General features: G+C 37.6%; 1 protein-coding gene across 1 annotated transcript in view; it reads left to right on the forward strand.

Moving 5' to 3' along the window:
- The window catches only part of LOC107289219 (glutaminase kidney isoform, mitochondrial), a 56,048-nt gene that overhangs the window by 28,289 nt on the left and 5,675 nt on the right, over positions 1 to 22,084 (forward strand). The window contains exon 13 of the mRNA XM_015817924.1: positions 21,685 to 21,746. Coding sequence (XP_015673410.1) covers positions 21,685 to 21,746 — 62 coding nt within the window. The remainder of the gene's footprint in view (positions 1 to 21,684; positions 21,747 to 22,084) is intronic.

Raw genomic sequence — 22,084 nt, forward strand, 5'->3', positions numbered from 1 at the left:
CCCCCCCCCCCCCCATTTTTGCATCAACTGGGTATTGATGCATTTGGTCATGACAGAGTTGACCAGCTGGCTTGTCACTTGATCCTGATGTGGGCTGAGAGAGAATGAATGGCTCAAAGTCATACAGCCTTATGTTTTCATGCCCAAGCAAGGACTAGCACTCATAGTCTCCTGGTTTCCATCCTGGTGTCTTAACCACTAGACCAAACTGGATCTCAGTTGGTTAGAAAACAAGTAACACTCAGTATAGATAATAGTGTGTTATATACCTAATGCTGTGTTATACGAGTAAATATTCAATATACTTATATAAGTGGTATCTAGTCTCATGTCAAGTTCTTTCTATATTTCCTGACAAGGCTTTATTCAACAACATTTTCTTCTACAAATGAAAACCTCAGTATATTTACTGGCTTTTTAAAAAAATAACATGGCTATGGTATTGGTGGCTGTTCCCTATTTAGTCCATTAAATATCTCGGAAAAATCTTAGGAAGGATAATAATATTAGAATGTTCTAAGCCAGAAGTGGGGAAGCTGTGAATCCTTTAGATGTTGCTGAATTATAACTTCAACATCCCTTACAATGGGTAAATGCTGCCTTTGTAAATCAGTAACTTGGAGGTAGCAAAGTTTCCCTGTTGAGAGCATGACAGATTTGGAAGAGATGAGAAGGATCCTGTAGTCCAGGTCTCTGCAGTGTGCAGTTCCAAGATCCTTGAGAGAGGGCTGTCTGACTAAGAACTCAGCCTCCATAGGCAGACCATTCCATTATTGTACAAATCTTATTTTCAGGCATTTTCCCCTTACACTTAAATAAGAGTTGGAAGTGCAACTTCTACCTAGTCTTGATTTTTGTGGCAGTGGACCATCTTCCCTAAAGCAATCTAGAGTCAATTTCTTGCATTGTTACTTTTATTGTTTTCCTCTTAACATTGAACATCTCAATATCTTGGAAATGTGATGCCCAGATTTGTGCACAGTAGTTGGATTGGGTTCCTACCACTGCAGAGTAGAGGAGAATAAGGATGTCATGTGTCTTGGGTACAATGCTTTTTCTAACGTACCCAGACCTACCTGGGTGTATGTAACAGCTTTCTCATGTTCATCCTGTTTTGAATTACCATGCCCAAGCCCTTTTTGATGAGGTTCTTCCAAGCCATGAATCTCCCATTGTGTATGTGTGCTCTGCATTTTTATTCCCCGAATATAATGGCCTACATTTTTCACTATTGAAGAGTATTTTGTTCATTTCAGCCCAGTCCTCCAGCCTCTCCAGATTTTGCAATCTCCTTCTGTCATCCTGGGTGGTGGCCAATTTATGGCATCTGCAAATTTGATCTACAAGAGGAAAATTTGGGTCAATACCAGCACTAGAATGTGCTCTTGAAGCACTGAGGAATATAGGAAACATAACCGCAGTGCCAAGTTACGTTTAAAGAAATTATGATTTATCAATCTCTACAACTCATGCTCTTAGAAAAGTATCTATATTACAATGATTGCAATGTTCAGATTACCATGTTATTGGATTGGAAGTGATCCAGACAGATTGATAAAGGTGAAGCTGATCTGATTGGTTGATTTTGAATGGTGTCTTCACACTAGTGTAATTTTTGCAGAAAACTGCTTTTAAACAGAATCAAGCTTATACTGACATATTGCTGCCCCCATAAGATTTTTAACTTGTCACTTTTGTATTTTGGCTATGGTAAAATAATTTGTGAGTCCTTATTTTAAAAGGCATGGTAATTGGGGGGTGGGGGGTGTTTTTAGTATCAAATCATCAAAATGTTATTTATGGTCCAAGGCCAAAACCAGGAAAAAATTAGTAATACAATATGAGGGAGTTTTAAAAAGTGAGAAAATACTAAAATAGTCAAGAATGAATAAAATGTGGACATTACATTAGACTAAGATGAGCAAATGATTGGGCCATCTGATTTTACTAAAATTCTGCTGTCATAGCATTTAGATGACCTGGCTAAAAGTGACCAATGAGGAGAATGGTAATAAAAAATAAGGTGGTTCTATTTTTTTGAAATCAGAAAACCTGTCTGAGTGTAAAGTTAAAGTACTCCATTTTAAGCTTGAAAGACTTCCTAAGCCAATGATGGCAAACCTTTTAGAGACCGAGTGCCCAACACCCGCCCCTGCTTCGCCCCCTCAGCCTCGCTCTTCCCCCCACCCCGCCCCCACTCCGCCCCACCCTACCCACTCGCAGGGTTACCCACCACCTCCATGGCCCGCCGCAGATCGCCCAGGCGGCCGAGCAGCGCCATGGCGGCTATGCCCTCTGCCCATACCCCACAGCATCATCTGCACATGATGGGGCGCAAGGGCGGAGTCTTGTCCCCACTACCCAGCTGCCATGTCCTTAGCTGCTCTGCGCAGGCCATGCCTGGGGGTGACTCTCTTCTAGGGGGCTGTTGGTGAGGAGGGGGCCACAGGGGGGAGGCAGAGCTGGGGCAACGACGTGCCTGCCCACAGAGAGGGCTCTGAGTGCCATCTCTGGGACGCATGCCATAGGTTCGCCACCACTGTCCTAAGCTATTAAAGCAGTCTTTTTCAGACTTGACATGGGGTGTTTTGAATTCAGAGGAGTTCAGATTTGAAACATTTTACATATTTCAGTTTAGATTCTTCTAAATTATATCCATCAGAGAAACGGCTACATTCCAGGAAAAATCAACATTAAGGGCAAGGCCTCAAAAGTTGACAGAATATTATTGTGTTTAATCTGTAATTAGTACAGCTTAGTGCATTTGTGTTCATAGCAGTATCAGTTCTTTGTATTCAAGCGTTTATTTATCTTGTATTCTCCATTCTGCCCTTTGACATACTTAATGTTTCATTAAAAAGTACAATGTATTTAAACTCTGTTTCATCGTCTTTCTATGATTTTTTTCTCCTCAGTTTAAATGATTTGTTATGTGTTCCCATTTTTCATTTCAATTGTATGTTATTTATGTACTTTGAGCCCATTTAACTTTGTATTATAATAAATTTTTATTTTAAGCAGATTATTTTGCATTTTTGTTCTTTTTCGTATGCAATCTCAGCCATAATTTGATTCTGAGAATAAAAAGCAGTCTTCTGATATTTTGAATAAAAACGGGTGAAGATGAAGGCCCACTTAGTTTGAATACATTATAGGTTTGGGATGTTTTATATAACTTGAGCTGGTTTTTGTTTTGGCAATGCCCGCTGCCTTCCTTATCTTTCCACCTTCCATCAGCTTTGGAGGATGGGTTGAGAACACATTTGTTTGGGCCTATAGCACAGCATGTTCTTGTTAGGTGCACAACTCTTCCCCATCCCCACTACTGCTGCTCTTCCCTAAGCATGGGCAGAATGTTTGAAGCATAGCTTGTCCAGGCAGAGAAAAATATCCTTGCAGAGGATTAGAGAAGCATATATTTATACACACACACACACACACTCATATACTATCACAATGTTAAGTAAAAATATCTTGCATACAGGTATCTATTGAACACTTTATACCTAAACCTATATATTGATCTTAGTTCGTATATTTCTGAGACCAAATGCACAAGCATTAGACCATCTTTGTAAGGTACGATTTATCAAAGGCATTTGCATGAATAGGCAAGAGCTAATCTCACATGGATAAGTTTTTTTTGTTATTAACCAAGTGGTTTCCGACAGCTGAATTTCTCTTTTTGGCAGTGAGTGTCCCTTTGTAAAACTTTTTTTTTTTTAAAGATCTTGTCTGCCTATATATTTTAGTGTTACGATTCTTTGACTCATAATCTTAATACCAAATAGAGTGTGTTGTCAATGCTTACATTCCTTTGAAACTACTGTAATAGGTCGATGTAATTGCAGTTAAATTTGAATATGACATATTTTCTGAATGAAATATTCTACTCTTTATGGCTTTCTTATAGCTTTGTCTATTAATTGTGGTTTATTTTCACTTTGGAAAATATAAGGTCTAGAAAAAGGAAATGGGGTGGTGGTGGATGAAAAGAAGATAATATTGTAGCAGATAAGAAGATAACCTTGTAGCAACTACAGCTTACTTTTTTCATGTCTTGATTCATACATGTCATTGAGATTACAATCCTGTACCTCCTTATCTAGGAACTTCTATGCAGTTTATAACTAAAAAGGCATATCAGTTATGACACAGAGTACTTTGTGATGTTATTCTTTTATTTCAGTAAATACTTGAATTTAATCTATATTAGTTTAATTATTTGTTACTTTGCTTTCTTGAATTAGTTATTTGTTACAATGAGGAAGTATTTATGAAATGTTATAAGCACAGAGAAAGATCCAGTTTGGTGTAATGGTTAAGGCATCAGGCTAGAAATTGGCAGACAGTAAATTCTAGTCTTATTTTAGGCACAAAGCCAGTTGGGAGACTTTGGGCCAGTCATTTTCTCAGCCCTAGGAGATAGTGGCAAATCACTTCTGAAAAAAAAAAGCTTTGCCAGGAAGATTACCTCGATTTATTCAGACAGTCTCCCAAAATTGGACACAACTGAGTAGAAAAGGAGAATCAAAACTCTAGAACTCTCTTTCCCCCAAGGAACTTTAGTTATGATAAACAAATGAATATTTCTTAAACTTTTCTACTGAGGAGGTTATTACTTTAATTATTTGTGCTGTGCCAAGTGCAACAGGATTCACTGAGTACTAATTGTATGCCAAGAGACTGGGGTAAAGAAGCAGGGTATAATCAACTAGATCAGCAGCACTGAATTTGCAATGCAGAATTCCATAGATAGAAATACATATTGCTTCCATATGCTGGATTTCTCCCTTTGTACAAATAGTATGAATAGCTGCTTCTTGGAAAATGTTGGGTGTGTATCGCAGAGGTTTTGTAAGCATTTTTTTTCCAATGGTTTTCCTTTGTTGCTACTTTCTTTAAGAGACAACTCGTGGATCACAATATTTAATTTTTCACAATATTCTTACTGAAGACACGGTAGGAAAAATTAGCTTTAAATCATATGACATTCAAGAATATTGGTTTTATTACTGGACACAGATTTATGGCCCATAATACTAGATAAAATAATGCAGCTTATTTTTTATGTTGACATTTGCCCCTGGAGATGGCATCTGTAAAAGTCCAAAGAATTTTCAGCTATTTTTTTAAAAAAATATTAAAAATGTTAAAATATGTTGATTTACTTTCTGTTTCTTTGTGCTTGTTGGTACTGTGAAATTTATTTTTATGCCATGCAGTCCAAATATATTATCATTTTACAATAGTTTCATTCTTGAATATTTTTTTCAAGTTTTCTTTAATACACTTCAATTTACACTTGTATGTTGCATATATTTTCCAATTATAAATAGTATTTTTGCTTTCAAAAATACCCTTTAAAGTAGTCAGCAAATTGCAAATTCAAAATGGTATGTAAAGCCCTGCTTAGGACATTTAATCAGCATCATAGATGCTTGTGTGAATTAGGCATCTTTTTAAATACAAAGAATTTGTATGCATATTAATACCATAGTAATTGCCTTGAGCTCTCAAGAAAAAAAGGGATGTGAATAATTCTAAATAATTAGAGCATCATAACAACAGTTTTCTTTCAATGCAAAGTACAAAATCATTTTTTAATAAGAAATTAATAGAATTATACTTGGAATTAATTTATCATAATGTGTTTGTTAATTTGAACAATTCTACCATATTATAAGACAACTAAAGGAGTTCATTCATTTTTTTTCTTGGGGAATAATAGATTCTTGCAACACAGAATAAATTGTTAAATCTAATATTTCATATTCAGTTAGACATTTCACCTGTTTCAGTAGAGATATGTGGATGGTCATGTCTGGATATTGCTTGCCCAATATATCTCTTAAGTGTTTAAGGTACATGCTGCTACATTAATTTGATTCTTGCTTATATTACCAACAGCTATATCTCTATTCTTGCTTAAATTGCCAACAGCAATATATATCTCTAGATATCTTTCTTTATTAAAATGTTTAAGAAAAAAGATAAAAATTAACAAGAGTTAGTATTTAGAATAAAGAAAGGAGAAAAAGACCAAGACAAACGTGCAGAGAAAGAAAGAAAATATAAAAAAATGATTTTCTGATTTTCTTTTACAGCAGTTATAAATGTAATTTAACACATTACATTTTTCTATATATTTTTTCTAATCATGAAAATCATAATTTCATTTTTTTTGTTTCACACAAAAAGTAAGGAGTTTCCAGTCAACTTAAAATTAGACAGTGTTTTGTCTCTAATCAAACCTGTCAATTTGGCCACCTCAGCAAGTTCCATCATCTTCACCATCCATTCCTCCATTGTGGGTAAAGTTGAATCTTTCCACCTTTGTGAATATAATAATCTTGCTCCAGTTGTTATATATAAAAAACAGAGTTCCGTGTTTTTCCCCAGCTGTTAATCAATTGGTCCCCAAAGAAAAATTCCTCATTTTAGTTGCATAGTGATCTTTAAAATCATCTGTATTTAATATATATAATTCCATCCAAAATTTTCTAGCTTTTTTACACCTAGCCTAATAAAATGTCCCTTCTTATATTTACATTTCCAGTATAAATGTATTTATGCATTGTATACAATTTTTCCAGTACTATTTATCATCAGTACATCATTTTATGAAAATTCACTTTAAGACTATAATGTAATGTAAATTTCAGTCCTTTCAGCCATATATTCTCCCACTGTTCCATTTGAACCAAAATGTTTAGCCCTTGGTTGTCCAGCCTTTTGGCTTGCTTGGGCCACATTGAATCTATAGGAATTGTCTTGGACAATATAAAATATGTAATCTAATAACAGACTTCCTTTATTTTTTATATTTTTTGTTTTCTTGTGGTGCTGCATTACTACCTGTCCAGGGCAGCTGCAGGGCACAGGTTGAACATACCTGGTTTAGTCCATTTTATCATACATTCTTTCATTTGTTCTTTTTCTGTTTCAAAGTTCAATAGAAGTTTATACATTTTATTAATAATATGTTCATTGTTTGTACACATTTCTGTTTCAAATTCAGTCTTACTATATTCAAAACCAAAAGTTCTTTTATCTACTTTAAATCTTTCTAATTACTGTACATAATAAAACAGTTGACATATATATTCTTCTACCATGTTTCCCTGAAAGTAAGGCCTACCCCAAAAATAAGCTGTAGCTTGAATTTTGGGGGTGGGCCTAATATAAGCCCTACTTCAAAAATAAGCCCTAGTTTTGGGGTGAGGCACACACCTAAACATCAAGCTGGGGTGGGGTGTGGAGCTGCCCCACACGACCCACACCCACTTACCTTGCAGCCAGGCTTCTCCTCGCTGGCCCACTTCTTCGGAGGTGTCTTCTGCAGCCAGGCCTGCATTTCTCAGTCACAGGCCTTCCCGGAAGGCCGCTGCAGTCGAGAACCGAGCTATGGATTGACTCCATAGCTCGGTTCTTGGCTGCAGTGGCCTTCCAGAAAGTCCTGACTGCAAAATGCAGGCTGGAATGCAGCTGCAGAATGAAGTTGCTCCTTCGGTCAGAAGAAGTGGATCGACTGGGCGGGGCTGTCGGTGCCAGAGGTGAGTATAAAAGATACTGCCCGAAAATAAGACCTGGTGCCTCTTTTGGAGGCAAAATAATAATCATAGTAATAAGACCCGGTCTTATTTTCAGGGAAACACGGGTATCTCTATCTGTTCTTTTGATTTTATTTCACATTATCCTTGTCAAAATTCTAGTATAGCCAGCAGTAAATAACTTCTGGGTAATGAAATTGTATTCCTTTATGTGGACTCAAAAATTGAATTAACCTTTTATATTCACCTCAGTGGTTTCACATTGATTAATGCTATCACTTGCCACCAGGCATTTATGTTTACCAAACAATTCACTTCTTTATTTTTTAGAATTAGGTGGGACTTTGAACACAGAGGCAAACACAGTACACAAATTCAGCAGGTGAAGAAATGAACCAACATTAATTGAAAGCACAAAAACATTTAAATAATTTCAGGGAAACCCAAAGGTGCTTTTCAAAAGGCAACTGGACTTTCTTTGAAACATTTTGCTTCTCATCCAAGAAGCTTCTTCAGTTGGGGAAATTATGACATTTCTTAGAAAGTGCTTTCCTAAGAGAACATTCTTCTCCCCAATTATTCTCATGTACCTTGTTATATCTGTGCTAATAATAGATATGCTTATTTATTGTATTTTCATTTAATTGTTTTGAACTACACGTAGGTAGATATTCTGTTAGGAAATTCATTCTTTCCTTCCCCAAACCATCACACATATAAAACAAACGTTCCTGGTGTCATGAGAGGATTTCTGATCTTGGCATGAGATGGCAAGGTATAAAAATATTTGTAAGCTAAATTGAGACAATGGACCAAACTTGCTCATCACAACCACAAATAACATAGGTCATTATGTTAGGAATGAACTGGGTTTGATCTATCTCCTGATGAATCCTAATTACATATGCAGACTTGTAAATAATCTTTTTAGGTTCCGAGCTAGAGAATAATTATTTCAGAAATAGCACTTGATTTATAACATAGCTGGCCATTACAATTTGGATCAAACTTATTTTCCAGAATAACAGGGAATTTCTGCTGTGTCTCGTGAACTATCTTTGACCTTAATTTCTTTACATAATTTCTTAAGTTCATGATTTTGCTCTAAGAGGTTTGGTAGATTTTTTTTATGTCTTTCTATATGAAGGTATTTTAAATCACAGCTCTCCTTCCAGATTTCCATAAAATTTAATGCCAAAACTAGGTAAAGTAATGGCTTTGCCTTTGTTAGTATGTTTAATAATCAGCAACTTTGTTACTTAGTCACCCATTAATATGAAAAAAACTGGTTGCCCTATTTGGTACCACAAAATAATTATGTATTTTCCATTCAGCTAAAGCAGGGGTACCCAACCAAGAGTGGTCACACTCCCTGGGAGTGCAAGACAATATTCCAGGGGATGTGAAAACTTGGGTTTTCAAAATTAATAGTGTATATGCATAATTCGTTGCTGTAAGGGGTGCAGGAATATATCATAAGTGTTCTAGGGGTGCGGGATATAGAAAAGGTTGGGAGCTGCTGAACTAAAGGGACACTTTCTTATGCTGCAGACCTATATAAAAACATAGCATATATTGCTCATTTATATATGTTATTTTCAGGATATTCTGTCATATTTACATGGAATAATTCTTCAGAGCACTCTTTAGGCATACAAAAATTGGAATTGATCAACACTTGAGTGCTCTGGAGAGACCCTGTTGATCTATTCAAGGGATAAGCTCTTCCTGAAGATGTTCACAGAGGAAATACAAATGTCTGCAGAAGAAAAATCTTTGAACAACTATGCATGCATTAGGACTGTTTGCGACACAATAACAGTCATTTGAATGGTGTTACTTGAACTATGGCATAAGCCATAGTTAATTGTGCATATACACACATAAACACTCACTGAACATTTATAAAGGTTATTAAAACACTGGAATATCTACAATATTTGGTAAAGTGAAGAAAAAAGTAAAAGCAAACTTATTAAACTAAAGGAAACAAATAAGAATTTGTTTTTAAAAAGTCTGTTCTTTTTAAAAGACAAGTTATAACCTTCAATCAGAGAGTATGGTCAACAAACCAAGATGGTGGCCACCATAATGCAATTGAAGCTCCACCCATTTTTTTTAAACATGCACTGTAGCTGTCCTATTGATATATTTAGCACATTCCGTGGACACCCACGTCCTTAACTTGGGAAAACATATGTTTCAAAAAATTCATAACTAAAAAAGGAATCTCACTCCTAAGTTGGGAGATCAACTAACACAGGAGAATCTCCTCAGATAACCTCAAATAGCAGCCGGGGGGAAGGGGGGGCACCCTAACTGATAGACAATATTTGTAAGACAAATATATGTAATGTTAGCATTTATTCACATACTCTGTGTGAAGTAAAAAGATTTTGGCAGCTATGAGAGAGAAAACATCCTATATTTGTTTGTTTCACATCTAATATTACTACGCTAACAAAATTAAGAGGGATGATAAATATAAATTATTTCCAGATTTTATTGTTATTCATTTCCAGACTTAGAGGCCATCTAAGGTCTTGAAGACTCTGTGTGGGTTAAAATAAAAAGGACATCCAGAGGTACAATAAAAAAAGAATCTGGGTGACCAGAAAAATAGTCCACTGGTCTGTTCAACAGATATAATAAACAATGAAAAAGACCCCCACACTCCCACAACCTGCCCTAACACAAGGCCTGGGAGAATAACCAGGTTTTTAACCATTTCCTAAACATCGCAAGGATGTGGGTTATCAAATGTAAACTTTCTATGTATTTCTGGACAGATCTGCAGAAACTAATGGTTGTTAAAAAAAAGCCATGGAGAGATGCTTAGAGGTCTCAGTTGTTGGGAGGATGATTTTACCAATATTGACTTGAAGAAAATACACATTGATAAAAAAATGTAGACAAAAAAATGACATGCTTTGTTATTTTTGCTCATCAAGAGATAATATCTCTTCCTGACCATCTGTCAAATGTCAAACAGATAACTTTAAGTGAATAATGGGATTAAGGAAAAGAAGTTACACAGAGCTATTTCAGGACTCTGAAAAGGAAAGCTCATTCTTCTTGTCATGCACTTGTTCTGATGGTCCTTCATATTCCATTAGTTAATTGTGTGAGGGCTGTGCTATGGTAATCTACTGTTTAAATCTTTTGAAATTATTTTAGCATCTTTGAACCTGCAATAAACTTGTATTTAGTAAAAGAGAGAAAGGCATTACAAATAGCCCTTGCTTAACAACCACATTTGGGACAGGCAACTCCATTGCTAAGCAATGTGGTCATCAAGCAACACATGACATGACTCTGACTTGCCATATTATTGCCAGCTTTTCCACTGATTCCTTGTTGGGAAGCTGGCTGTGAAGAATGCAAATGGTAATCATGTGCTCACAGGACACTGAGAATCGTAAATGTCCGCCGGGTTGCAAAGCACCCAAATCTCAATGTGATGGGGGGGGGGACTACAATGACCATAAGTGTGATGACCAGTCGTAAAATTAGTTTTTCAATGCCATTATACATTTTAACAAGGCAGTTGTTAAGTGATATTATCTGTATTTATCTTGGGTAATGAACTAGAGATTTTCTTTTTAAAAATTGCATCCAAGATCCCCTGTCCTAGAGAAGTTTGATGATGGAGTACATTTGTCGTATCCTTTATAAGTTAACAGCTTGATTTAAAGAGTCACAACATAATACATACTTGGATAAAGAGCAATAATTTCCAAGGAGGGAGGAGAAGCTTTGAAGTAGCCTGGGTCCAAGCTTTATAGGGTTTTAAAGGTCATCTGCATTTTATTTCATCCAAACAGCAACACGGTACTTTTAAGATTCTTAAAATATCTTGAGTTCTTCAAGAGATCATTCTATAGCAACCGGGTTTTTAGAAAAGGAATAAATTATATCTTTCTGGAACCTGGCTTCCCAGCGAGCACCTCTGAATCTAATTTCAATTTTATCCCCTCCATTATTGACTCACAATAAATGGGTATTCAGGGAGGCATATGACAGAGAAATAGATTGGGTTCTCTTCCGCATATTGACAGCACCTTGCTCTAATCTCCTGATTTTCTTGTAGAAACTTAAGTACCATTTGAGAGAAAATGAAAATGACAACATCTTAATGCCTATTTAAAAGCAAACTCCAGCCTGAAAGATAGAAATGGAACCACTCAAAGCAATACTTCTTATTTTGAAATCTTGGTCAATGACATTGAAAGCTGTTGAGACAATCAGAGTTACCACCTCCTCTGTAGATACCCAGACAATCCACCAGGTCAGCCAAGGATACTTCAGTCCTGAAACCCACAAAGTCATTTTGAAATAGATCAAGATAATCTGCCTTTTTCAGTCCTGCCCACAGCTCACAAGACTAACCCTCTTGTTGCTTTACTTAGCCATGGATATTTAGATGTTAGGCATTAGTTTATCATTTCCTGGCTCTGAAATATCCAATGTAACTGCTATAGAAGAGAAGTAACTATTGCCTCCTTAAGTGTGCCTTCTCTTGCTTTCTGTTAGGGAGGTGTTTATAATATTATCCAATACATCTGTAATAATTCCCTAGTAAGCTACAAGTCAGGTTAGAATCCTACAGGACAAGTAATCAAAAGTACTGTTCTGTCCTTACCTCACCATATTTGAATCCAGTGCAACTATAAAAGAGTTGTGAGGTAGCCCTTGAATTAATCATTCATTGGTGGCATCCAGACAGACTCATCATAAAGTCTGTGAGGATTTTGTAACCCAATTCTGCAAAATGATAGTGAGGATACCAGTCAATCAGATCACAATCTGCACCAACTCACAGACCATAAGGCTGTGGAAGCAAAATACAGAGAAAAAAGCTTGGTGCTGCGCATTCTAATGTGAGATCCCCCAAAGTGGTCGATTTTGGGACTACAAGAGTTAATGGGACTATCCAAGGGGTCAATTATTATTGTCATTGTTATTGGTGGCACTACTGGTTAAACTAGTATTTATTAAATTATTTTCATATAAATGGGGGTTGATGAACAATCTGAAACTTCATGAAGGGATTGATAAACTGAAAAAAATGGGAATCCCTGTTCTAATAGCATATACCTTCAAAAATCTTTTTGTAAGCCTTGCTGTTCCATCCCCTGAAGCTCATGGGGCCATCTTTAATACAGGTCAGAGAGAGTGCTTAGAAACAATAGTGTAGCAAATCCTTAAAAAATCCTCCACTTTCATTTATCAACCAGGGCAACTTTACCATAGCTGTCCTGCCTGCTCTTCTACCTGGTAATTCACTGGTAAATATTTAAATGCTTTTGTCTAAACCTCCACAACAGCAAGATTTGTATTTCTAATACATTGAGAAGACAGGTGGCATAAATACTAGTTTTAACATGCTGTTTAAATAGTGGATCCTTTGAAATCTGCAGTTATTATTGGAGATACAATATTGTTTGGAGTAGCTTTTGCTTTTTTTCAGAGCAAGGGCAAGCAGTGGTTTGGCTGACAGGCTATTTGTATTCATTTCTAATTGCTATTTCTGTGGCTGCCCAATCATGTAAGATTTTACGTGTCAAAAAGAATTAATGCCAGCAATATGGATAGTTAAAGCAGTGCAAGATCGGAAGATGTGGAGAGATCTGGCCCATAGAATCACCAGGAGCCAGACACAATTGAATGGATAACATCATCATCATGTTTATCTCCCAATATGGCCATCAATAAAGATGGCCATATTGGGAGATAAAACCTCAAGAGTACACAAGAAACCATTCAGATTGAATAGTGGGCTCACTTGTGTCAAGGGCATGTTTTCCCGGAAGACAAATGAAGCAGCCATGGCAGCTTGTATAATGTGCACAATATATGACCCCCTTTTGTTGGGACCAGATATTGTAGATTGTAAAACATAATTTAAGTCCAAAAGTGAAACACTATTAATGCAATGTGTTGAAGAATATGTGAAGCTAAAGGCATTCACTGCAATCCAATAAAGATATAATATTTAATAGTTGCAATTAGCCATTTGCAAGACAACATAATCCAAGGTCTAACCATAGAGACCTTCTACTTCCATAATCAAAGCTCTAGATCAAGTCTGTCCAAACAGTCCATGGCCTGATTGCGGCCTGCCAAAAAGCCTTGTGTGGCATGCTAGTCCTCTTTAAAAAATAAATCCACTGCTGCCAATCATCGGCACTACCAAGAAGTATATACTGTCTTGAAAAACTGCCAATTCCTCCAGGCCTCATCACAACACTGCCAGCTTCATTACTGCTAAAGCACTACTACCTTCTAAACAGCTGATCCGTATTCCATTCTTTGTGACCCACAGTTATTTTTAATTTGTCATCGTATCCCTTTTTTCTTTACATATTGTGCAGGCCTGTTTTAGATGGACAAGAAAAACTGGACAAGGTAGAGCAAGTTAAGTGAAAAATGAGAGCTTTTTGCAGAAGACAAGTTCATTAGGAAAGCTTAAGAAAATGACATTCAGAGAAGAATTTAGCTTCTGCATCAATCTGCTTCAGCTTCTTTTGAATTATGAAAGTGTGTATACATTCCTTGTGAAATTGAATTTGGTAAATCGGTAAGATGTCAGCCAATAAAAGGGGGAAGGAGAAAGTCTTCCTGGACTAGGGGACATTCACACCTGATTGAGGGACTATGATCCCTTGTTGGATATTAAAATCAATATTTTTTCCACAGGTCCCATGTGGACATGACTGTAGTTATTCCTAGGTCAGTGATGGCGAACCTTTTAGAGACTGAGTGCCCAAACTGCAACCCAAAACCCACTTATGCATCGTCGAGTGCCAGGTGGGTATTGCCCATTGTCTGGGCATGGCCAATTGGGTGGGTGTGGCCCATTGGCTGGGCGTGGCCGCAGTGGTAACGGCAGACTGAGTGGGACTAAAAAGTTCAATCAATCAATTCCAACTTTGCAAGATCTTTTTTTTCCCCGCGAGAAGTTGAAATTGACTGAACTTTTTTATTTGCACATGGCGGCGGAGGCCTAAAGCGAAAAGGTTTTATAAAATCCAGCTGAAGGCCTAGAACTGGGGCAATGGCACGTGTGCCTACAGAGAGGGCTCTGAGTGCCGCCTCTGGCACCCGTGCCATAGGTTCGCCACCACTGTCCTAGGTAAAAGGCTGCAAACATTCTGTATCAATAGTGGCGATTGTTGTTGATACCCTTGAAATTCAACCTGACGTTTTTCCCTTGATGACTCTGAGTATATGTAATGAGGATCATATTAACAATAACAAAGCAGAACTGTATCACTATTAATGACCCAGATTTTACTCTAGCTCCGTGGTGGCGAACCTGTGGCACGCGTGAGCCTTCTCTGTGGCACGCGCGCCATCGCCCCAGTCCTAGGGCTTCAGCTGGGTTTTATAAAACCGTACGCTTTAGGCCTTCGCCGCCATGTGCAAAAAAAAAGGTTCAATCAATCAATCAATTTCAACTTCTCGCGGGAAAAAAAAGATCTCGCAAAATTTGAATTGATTGATTGAACTTTTTAGTCCCACCCAGTCTACTGTTACCACTGCAGCCACGCCCACCCAATGGGCCACGCCCACCCAATGGGCCATGCCCACCCGGCACCCGATGATACATAAATGGGTTTGGGGTTGCAGTTTGGGCACTCGGTCTCTAAAAGGTTCACCATCACTGCTCTAGCTGCTTAAACTCCAAACACGCTCTGGAAGAGCCAGACTTGGGAGATAAGCCATTCCAAAGAAGGGAAACGGCCACCAAAAATTGTCACCTCCTTGTCTTCTTCCATTGTATATCCGGATAAGACAGGAACCTCTCTAGTCCTTTGGATCAAACAAAGTTTTAAGAGTGACCTGGGCAGAAGTCTCAGGTACTATAGGCTATTAATTCCTATGATATGATTTCTGAAGTATGCAATAGTAACAGCTTTCATTCTACCTGTGATGAGGCAGACATATATGAGGATGGAGCTTCTTCACATGAATGAATAGGGGCTTGTCCATCTTTATACCATCTTTATCCTTTCATCAGTTCTCAAGAGAAGTTTGGAATGAGCAAGAAAAAATTTACTATCTTCTGCTCTTAATAACTAATAGGACATGCAAGAGATTTAGAAATCAAAAGTATTGCAATCTCATCTTCCTGATCTACTTTCTTTAATCTTATTGGACTGAAGGCCAGAAATAGCTCTATAATCTACTGTGACTGATTTTATTGCATCTCTTCAACTGGATTTCCATTTTCAAAATGGTATTAAAACCACATTGAGCGAGATAACTTTTTCTCATTTGCTGACTTGACTGCACAATGAATGCAAAGATAAATGCTAGACAAACCAATTTCCAACCCCCCCCCCCAAAAAAAAAACAAACCCTAGACATTTCCAACAAATTCTGAATGTCTGCTTCCAACTGTTAGAAGTAAGTCTTCATCCTGGTTCATCCAAGCCGGGAATAAATAAGCAACATGGCGACTGCTTTGGGAAGATGGTTACAGTTTATTGAAGAAGCAGAAAGATGGTTTTTGCAGGAAAGAGCAGAGGAGAGAAGGGCTGAGCACATGGGCAAGGGGTTTTTTATACCCTCTCTAGCCTGTTGTTTGGAAGTTTCCTGTTCCTGTGGCATGAACTTTGAGGCTATTTCCTGTGTCACGTATTCTGACCTGAGCCTAGATGTGCCTCTCTGGTATACTTGATGGTAATGGGTTAGTCCTATTATGTCCCAAAAGTCATATCCTGCTTCCCTGATGATGAGGCTAATGACTCCTAGAGTTTGGGTGGGGTATGCAGATTTTAAGTCCCTTTGTCTTTTTGAGTTCCTTGGCTCCAGCCTTCCTGATGGTTTTACATTTGCATTTGTATAGGGCTGGCTCCTGCTTGGGGCAAAGAGATGAGGCCAGGGTTGGTTTTTGGTTTAAAAAAATCCTTTTGAGGAAAAATATATTTTTCTGCCCTTTTAATATTTTCTTCTCTGGGCTAACTTCCCTCACAACAATATTTCCTCCTGAATAGTGCAGCCAGCTATGAGAAATAAAAGCCTCCCCCACAGCACTTTAAAGTGATAGCTAGCACGTTTGCAGGGAAGCTGAGGGGGGGGGGGGAGAATCAGACTCATAGCCCTTATTGAGAGTTTCTGAATAGATGTCCCCAGGCCAGCGGAATGTCAGAATCCCACCAGACCACTTGAAAGGGCTCCGGGAGCCATTCCTGGTTTAGCATTCATTCAGCTTCCCCAACTAAACAGTCCAGGAATGAAGAGATAGCGTGCGCAAATCCCTGCTTTAGACAGCCCATTGAAACAATGGAGGGGGAAAAAAATAAACCCCAAAAGCCTTTTGGATGAAGTCATTGGTTTTCAATGAACAGGCAGCAAAGGTTTTCCTGTTTTGTTCCTCCAATCTTTGCAGCATTGCAAACAGTCCACGCATGAAGAAGCTGAATGTTAGGCTAGCCAGTTTTTTTTTAAGCTACTCTGACTCCAAGCATGGATGAAATTTAATCCAGGTTATTAAAGGCACAGGAAGATAAATTCTTTTCTGCATTCCCTCCTTTTTTTTAAAGAAACCCAAAGTTAAGTAGGGTATTGCTCATTAATATCCTGGAATTCTTGGGGATTGCCTTTATTCACTATGGGATGGAGAGAATTACAAATGTGGAATATTCATAGCCCAACTCCACAGGAAGCACATTCATCTCAGAAAGGAGAGGATCTATTCTTTGCATATCTGAGTTAATCCCACTTTGAGCTGGATTATGGAAGGCATCTCCTGTTAATAATAGGTGCAAAGTCCTTGAGCGGGCATCAGCTGTTGAAGCATTTTCTACTTTGGGTTGCTTGCTCCCAACGGAGTTCATTTAGTAGACGTTTGATCACTTGACTGCTTATGAATTGGGCTGTGGGCTTCATATGCCACTGAAATCAAGGATGGTTTTGTGAAAGTGATGCCTTATAGAAGGCCACTGTTTCAGTTGGAGCCAGTCCCTATTTCCCCAGTTCTATCTGTGTTTGTAGCCCAAAGAGAAAGTTAAGGATGAGCAGCACATAGCAAGTAGGTATGTGCAAAATGAGGCTACAGCCTGCTCTTTTGATGCAAATAGGCTCCTTGACCTGCTTGGCCTTAGTTTCCAAGAGAGACTTTTGCTTTTTTTTTTTTTAAAGGAAATTGGAATCTGCAAAACAAAGTAGTAACTCCACACTGTGTTGATGTACAAGAATGCTTCTGGAACCCAGAACGTGGCTCATAAGCATCTGTGAAGGGATCAACGAAGTCAAGAAGGCAGCAGAAACCCCACAATTGAAATCCTGCTCTTTTTCACATGTGATATGCATGCAACATACATTAAATAGGGTCAGAGCTTTGACTGCATGGCCATGGCCATCATCTTCATTGTTTGACCATTCCTCCCTGAAAAAGCCTCTTCCCACTTGTGTGGCTGAGGAGTCCTGAGGACTAGTTTGCTTTCTGATAAATGGGGTTGTGATTCACTATGCTTACATCCCAATCGTTTTGTGAATAGGTAAGCTGCTCACGGCAGCCGTTTTCGGATCGCAGCCACCAGATCTTTTCAGAATTCCCAACGGTGCCCCAGCCCAAAACAACAGTATGTGCTTGCTCAATGAATTTAGTTAATCGGGACAGATCATACATGTTTAAAGAATGAAATGGATATTGTTCAAGAACAACACACTCTCTTATTAATAAGTGTTAAATATTTGGCATGGATTAGGATTCCTTTGTGTCAAGAAAATTCTGGCGAACGCTACTCTAGTTTGTGAAATAAGTATACATTCCTCTAATCAGACATTTACTCGTTCTGCTTCCCTTCATTTGACAGCATGAGGAAATGGAAAATAAGAGTGTCTGTGTTTAATCTGAAATCTAAAGGATTGGAACATTTTCTAAGAGCCAAAAGTGGAGTTGGCAAGAAAGCAAAGCAAAGGTTAAATGGCTGAGATGGCAGGCATTAAATTTTTAGAAAATTAATTCAGCTTTAAGCAAGACAAATTCATTCTAGGGATTTCTTTTTATTTGCGTAGAGCTTCAGGTTTGAGGCAAAGAAAGGGATCACTCAGTTTTGAACCCCACAGGGAAGTTTGCGTTCTAAGGACATTATGAAGACTAGCTGACCACGTTAGAAATTACAGTCCTACCTTGATACTCGACTGCTTTAAAACTCATCAAATTTGGTACTCAACTCATTTTGACGTGAAAATTTTGTCCCAGTACATGTCATTTGTTTGGTACTTGTCATACAAGGTAGAATTTGTCAGTGTGGGCTGCCATGTTACTTGCTACCCTTTTCGGCTGAAACAAAGGGTCATGTATCAAACATTGTGGTTTATTTGGCACTCGTCATTTTTAGTACTCGTCATGCCCCCCGGAACCAATTAACAATGAGTACCAAGGTACCACTGTATTCATTTGAGAATTTCTGAGCAGCTTCCTGAAAGAAAGTAATAGGAAAAACTAGTGCTTTCTTGAATCAGTGTAGTCTGCTTTATTTATTTTATGTGTTTAATCTAAAATATTTATATAGCCGCCTATCTTCTAACCTCCATTAATTTTTCAAAAAAGAATCTGTGCAGTAACTATCATAATGATATTAAGAAGAAATAAATTGAAAAAGCAAGAAAATAAATTTGTGGACTAATAATTGGGTTTTGTATATCATGCTTCTTCAGTAATTAAATTTTTCTCAATTTCTTATTTGACATGTTTCCATATCTTTTTGTACCCCTTCTTTTTCTGTTTCTCCCTTGCAAATTTAAGTAATCTGCCAGTCAATTGTTTTGGTTGTTCTGTGCATGTACAAATTCTCATTTTGAGAGGTAAATGCATTTCTGAGTACCATTTCAGTTGAACTAATTAACTTTAATTCTGGGACAAATTTAATCCAGAGTTTTTAAATAATAATATTCAAAACCTGACTCCTTTTATAGCTTACACTCTTATAGCACTTTTAGTATTGTGGGTTGGTTTTAATTTCTTCATTATGGGTTTGTTTAACATTATTTTATAAATGTTTTTGATGAAGATGATTCCTGTAAGATTTGTGTCTCATTGAAACTTCAACTTTTTATAGCTTTTGCTCTCTGAGCAATGTAAGTAAAGAAGCTACTAGGTTGTTATTCCAGAAGGTTAGAAAAGTTGAAATACTGGGCCAAAATTGTTTTAATTAACTTGCTTTCTGGGAACACTGAACTTTTGTGAATGTATTGTTATCTCATATGCCTCGACTAATTTCTCATTGACTTTGGGTATCTAAGGAAAAAGGGTCAAGGACTGTTTTATCTCTTATCTGCCCGTGCAAGTAAATAAGTCACATTTTGAATCATATTTACAACTGCATCTGACTTTAGTAGTGGCTGTAATTTCCCACATCCTTGGATCTCATTTGTGGTTGCAAATTCTTCAATATATGAGGTATAAGACAAAGAATTGAGCTGTTCAGGAGCTACAAATTCTTTATGATAGGAGCTGAATGGAGGCCATAACAGCTGGCAATTTGACAGCAATACATGTAGCATTTTGTAGAAATGCCAGAAAAAAACCCCAGCTCCAAATCCAACTCATCAGAAGGAAGTCTGGGACAGAATTCCTTCCAACCTCTCTTGTCTCCACTTTGGGGGAGATCAGCAAATAGATGTTGTTTATTTGCACAATTGTGATTTTCATGGAAACTATTGGAGTTTCCTTGACAACCATAGTAGACTCTATCTTCTATATCTATATCTATATCTATATTCTATATATATATAAATAAAAATGTAAATGTTCGTTTGTTCAAAATCTTAAATCTACGATAGTTCTTCACCGATTGCTTTGAAATTTTGACACAACGTTGCATTCGAATACGCGCGTGTTTTTATATACCTATATTATATAGATGTCCTACCTGCGACAGGTAAAAACATGCTTTTTTTGAAAAACAGCGCCATCTGTTGGACGTAAAAGCAACACATGCTACGATTTTACGATTCCATTTCAATCTTTCCGATTTACCATCCATTTACAATTTCCAAATTTCCAATTCTCTCTTTTCCGTTTAACCAGACTGAGCCACAGCAATGCGTGGCCGGGTACAGCTAGTTAAATATATAATAATGGAGGTGAGATCAATCACGGAAAGTTTGGTCTTTTTCATTCTCACAGTCCTCCACTCATTCTAGATGGCTTCATATCTCTTTGTATATGGAGAGGGGGACTGTCCTCTTTGTCTGTACAAAGAAAAGTTGAGACTGATCTGGCATTAAGGACAAGGATTCACAAAAGGGAAGGAGAGAAACCAGGAGACCATAAGTTCTAGTTCCACCTTAGACATGAGGGCTAACTGGGTGACTTTGGGCCAGTCATTCTCTGTCAACCCAACCCAGCTCACAAGGTTGTTGTTGTGAGGAAAATGGAAGGAGGAGAATTAGATATGTTCACTGCCTTGAGTTATTTTTAAAAGTAATACAAGGTGAGATATAAAATAAATAAATCAGATGTTTCTGACCTCGCAAAGAAGTTCCACAATCATTTTCCCCAACCTTGATACTGCATAGGCTTTTAAATCTCTCACCTGGAGCAAAGGTCTAAGCTTACGCAAGCTCTCAGACAAGTTAATGAATGCTCACAAGATCATTTAAAGATATTTGATGATTCTGCATGTGATTTTCTTTTCTTTTTTTAATGCCCAGGCCATTGCGGGATATTTTCTAGGAATGGGAATAACTACTGATACCTATGAGGATGGTGGAGCTCTGCTTGCGTAAAATATTTCATTTTGTGAAAGGAAAAATATTGTCATAATTTAGACCATAAAATTGTTCTGAAGCACAAAAATGGTCAAAGTTAAGTAGATCAGATTTTTTTTTAGAAAAAAAAGCACTGAGAATATGTATAATCCTAAATTGACCTTAAGGCCCAATCAGGTTGACAGAATAGATTTAGATATTTCTCACAATGGTTATTACTCTATCTCCTTTCAACCCCCCCCCCCCAAAAAAAGCCTGCCCCAACACCAGAGGTCTCCATAACAAACAAAATGACAGCAAAATGAGACAATTTTTAATATAAGTATGGGGATGTCATCATCACCCACACATTTTCCCTCTATGCCAATAACTTCATAAATAATTTTTCTTTCCTTTCTTTCAGGTGAAATCTGTAATAAATCTGTTGTTTGCTGCATATACAGGAGATGTGTCTGCACTTAGAAGGTAAAGTCAATCTTAGAAGGCAATGTTTGCTTAAGATGGTTACACTTAAATAAAATGTGTGTCTCCTGTAATTCTGTGTCTCAGCCATTCTCGATGCATGGATTCATACATGCACGTGCACTTGTCAAAATAAACACGGGATCAAAGGGGCCTTTCCCCCCCAGAATTAAAGCAACCCCTCTTCCTTCCTCCTCCCCTCAATACAAAATTCCGATTCACTGAAGTGGAGAATCCTCTCTTCCCATAGAGACGGTTAACCCAATCAATTGGTCAGAACAAATAGGACAAATTTTATTTTATCCCCGTTCACTTGCAGAAGACAGTTACAATTTCTTAAC

The sequence above is a fragment of the Protobothrops mucrosquamatus genome, unplaced genomic scaffold (assembly GCF_001527695.2).
Source record: "Protobothrops mucrosquamatus isolate PMUCROS unplaced genomic scaffold, P.Mucros_1.0 scaffold656, whole genome shotgun sequence".
NCBI lineage: Eukaryota > Metazoa > Chordata > Lepidosauria > Squamata > Viperidae > Protobothrops > Protobothrops mucrosquamatus.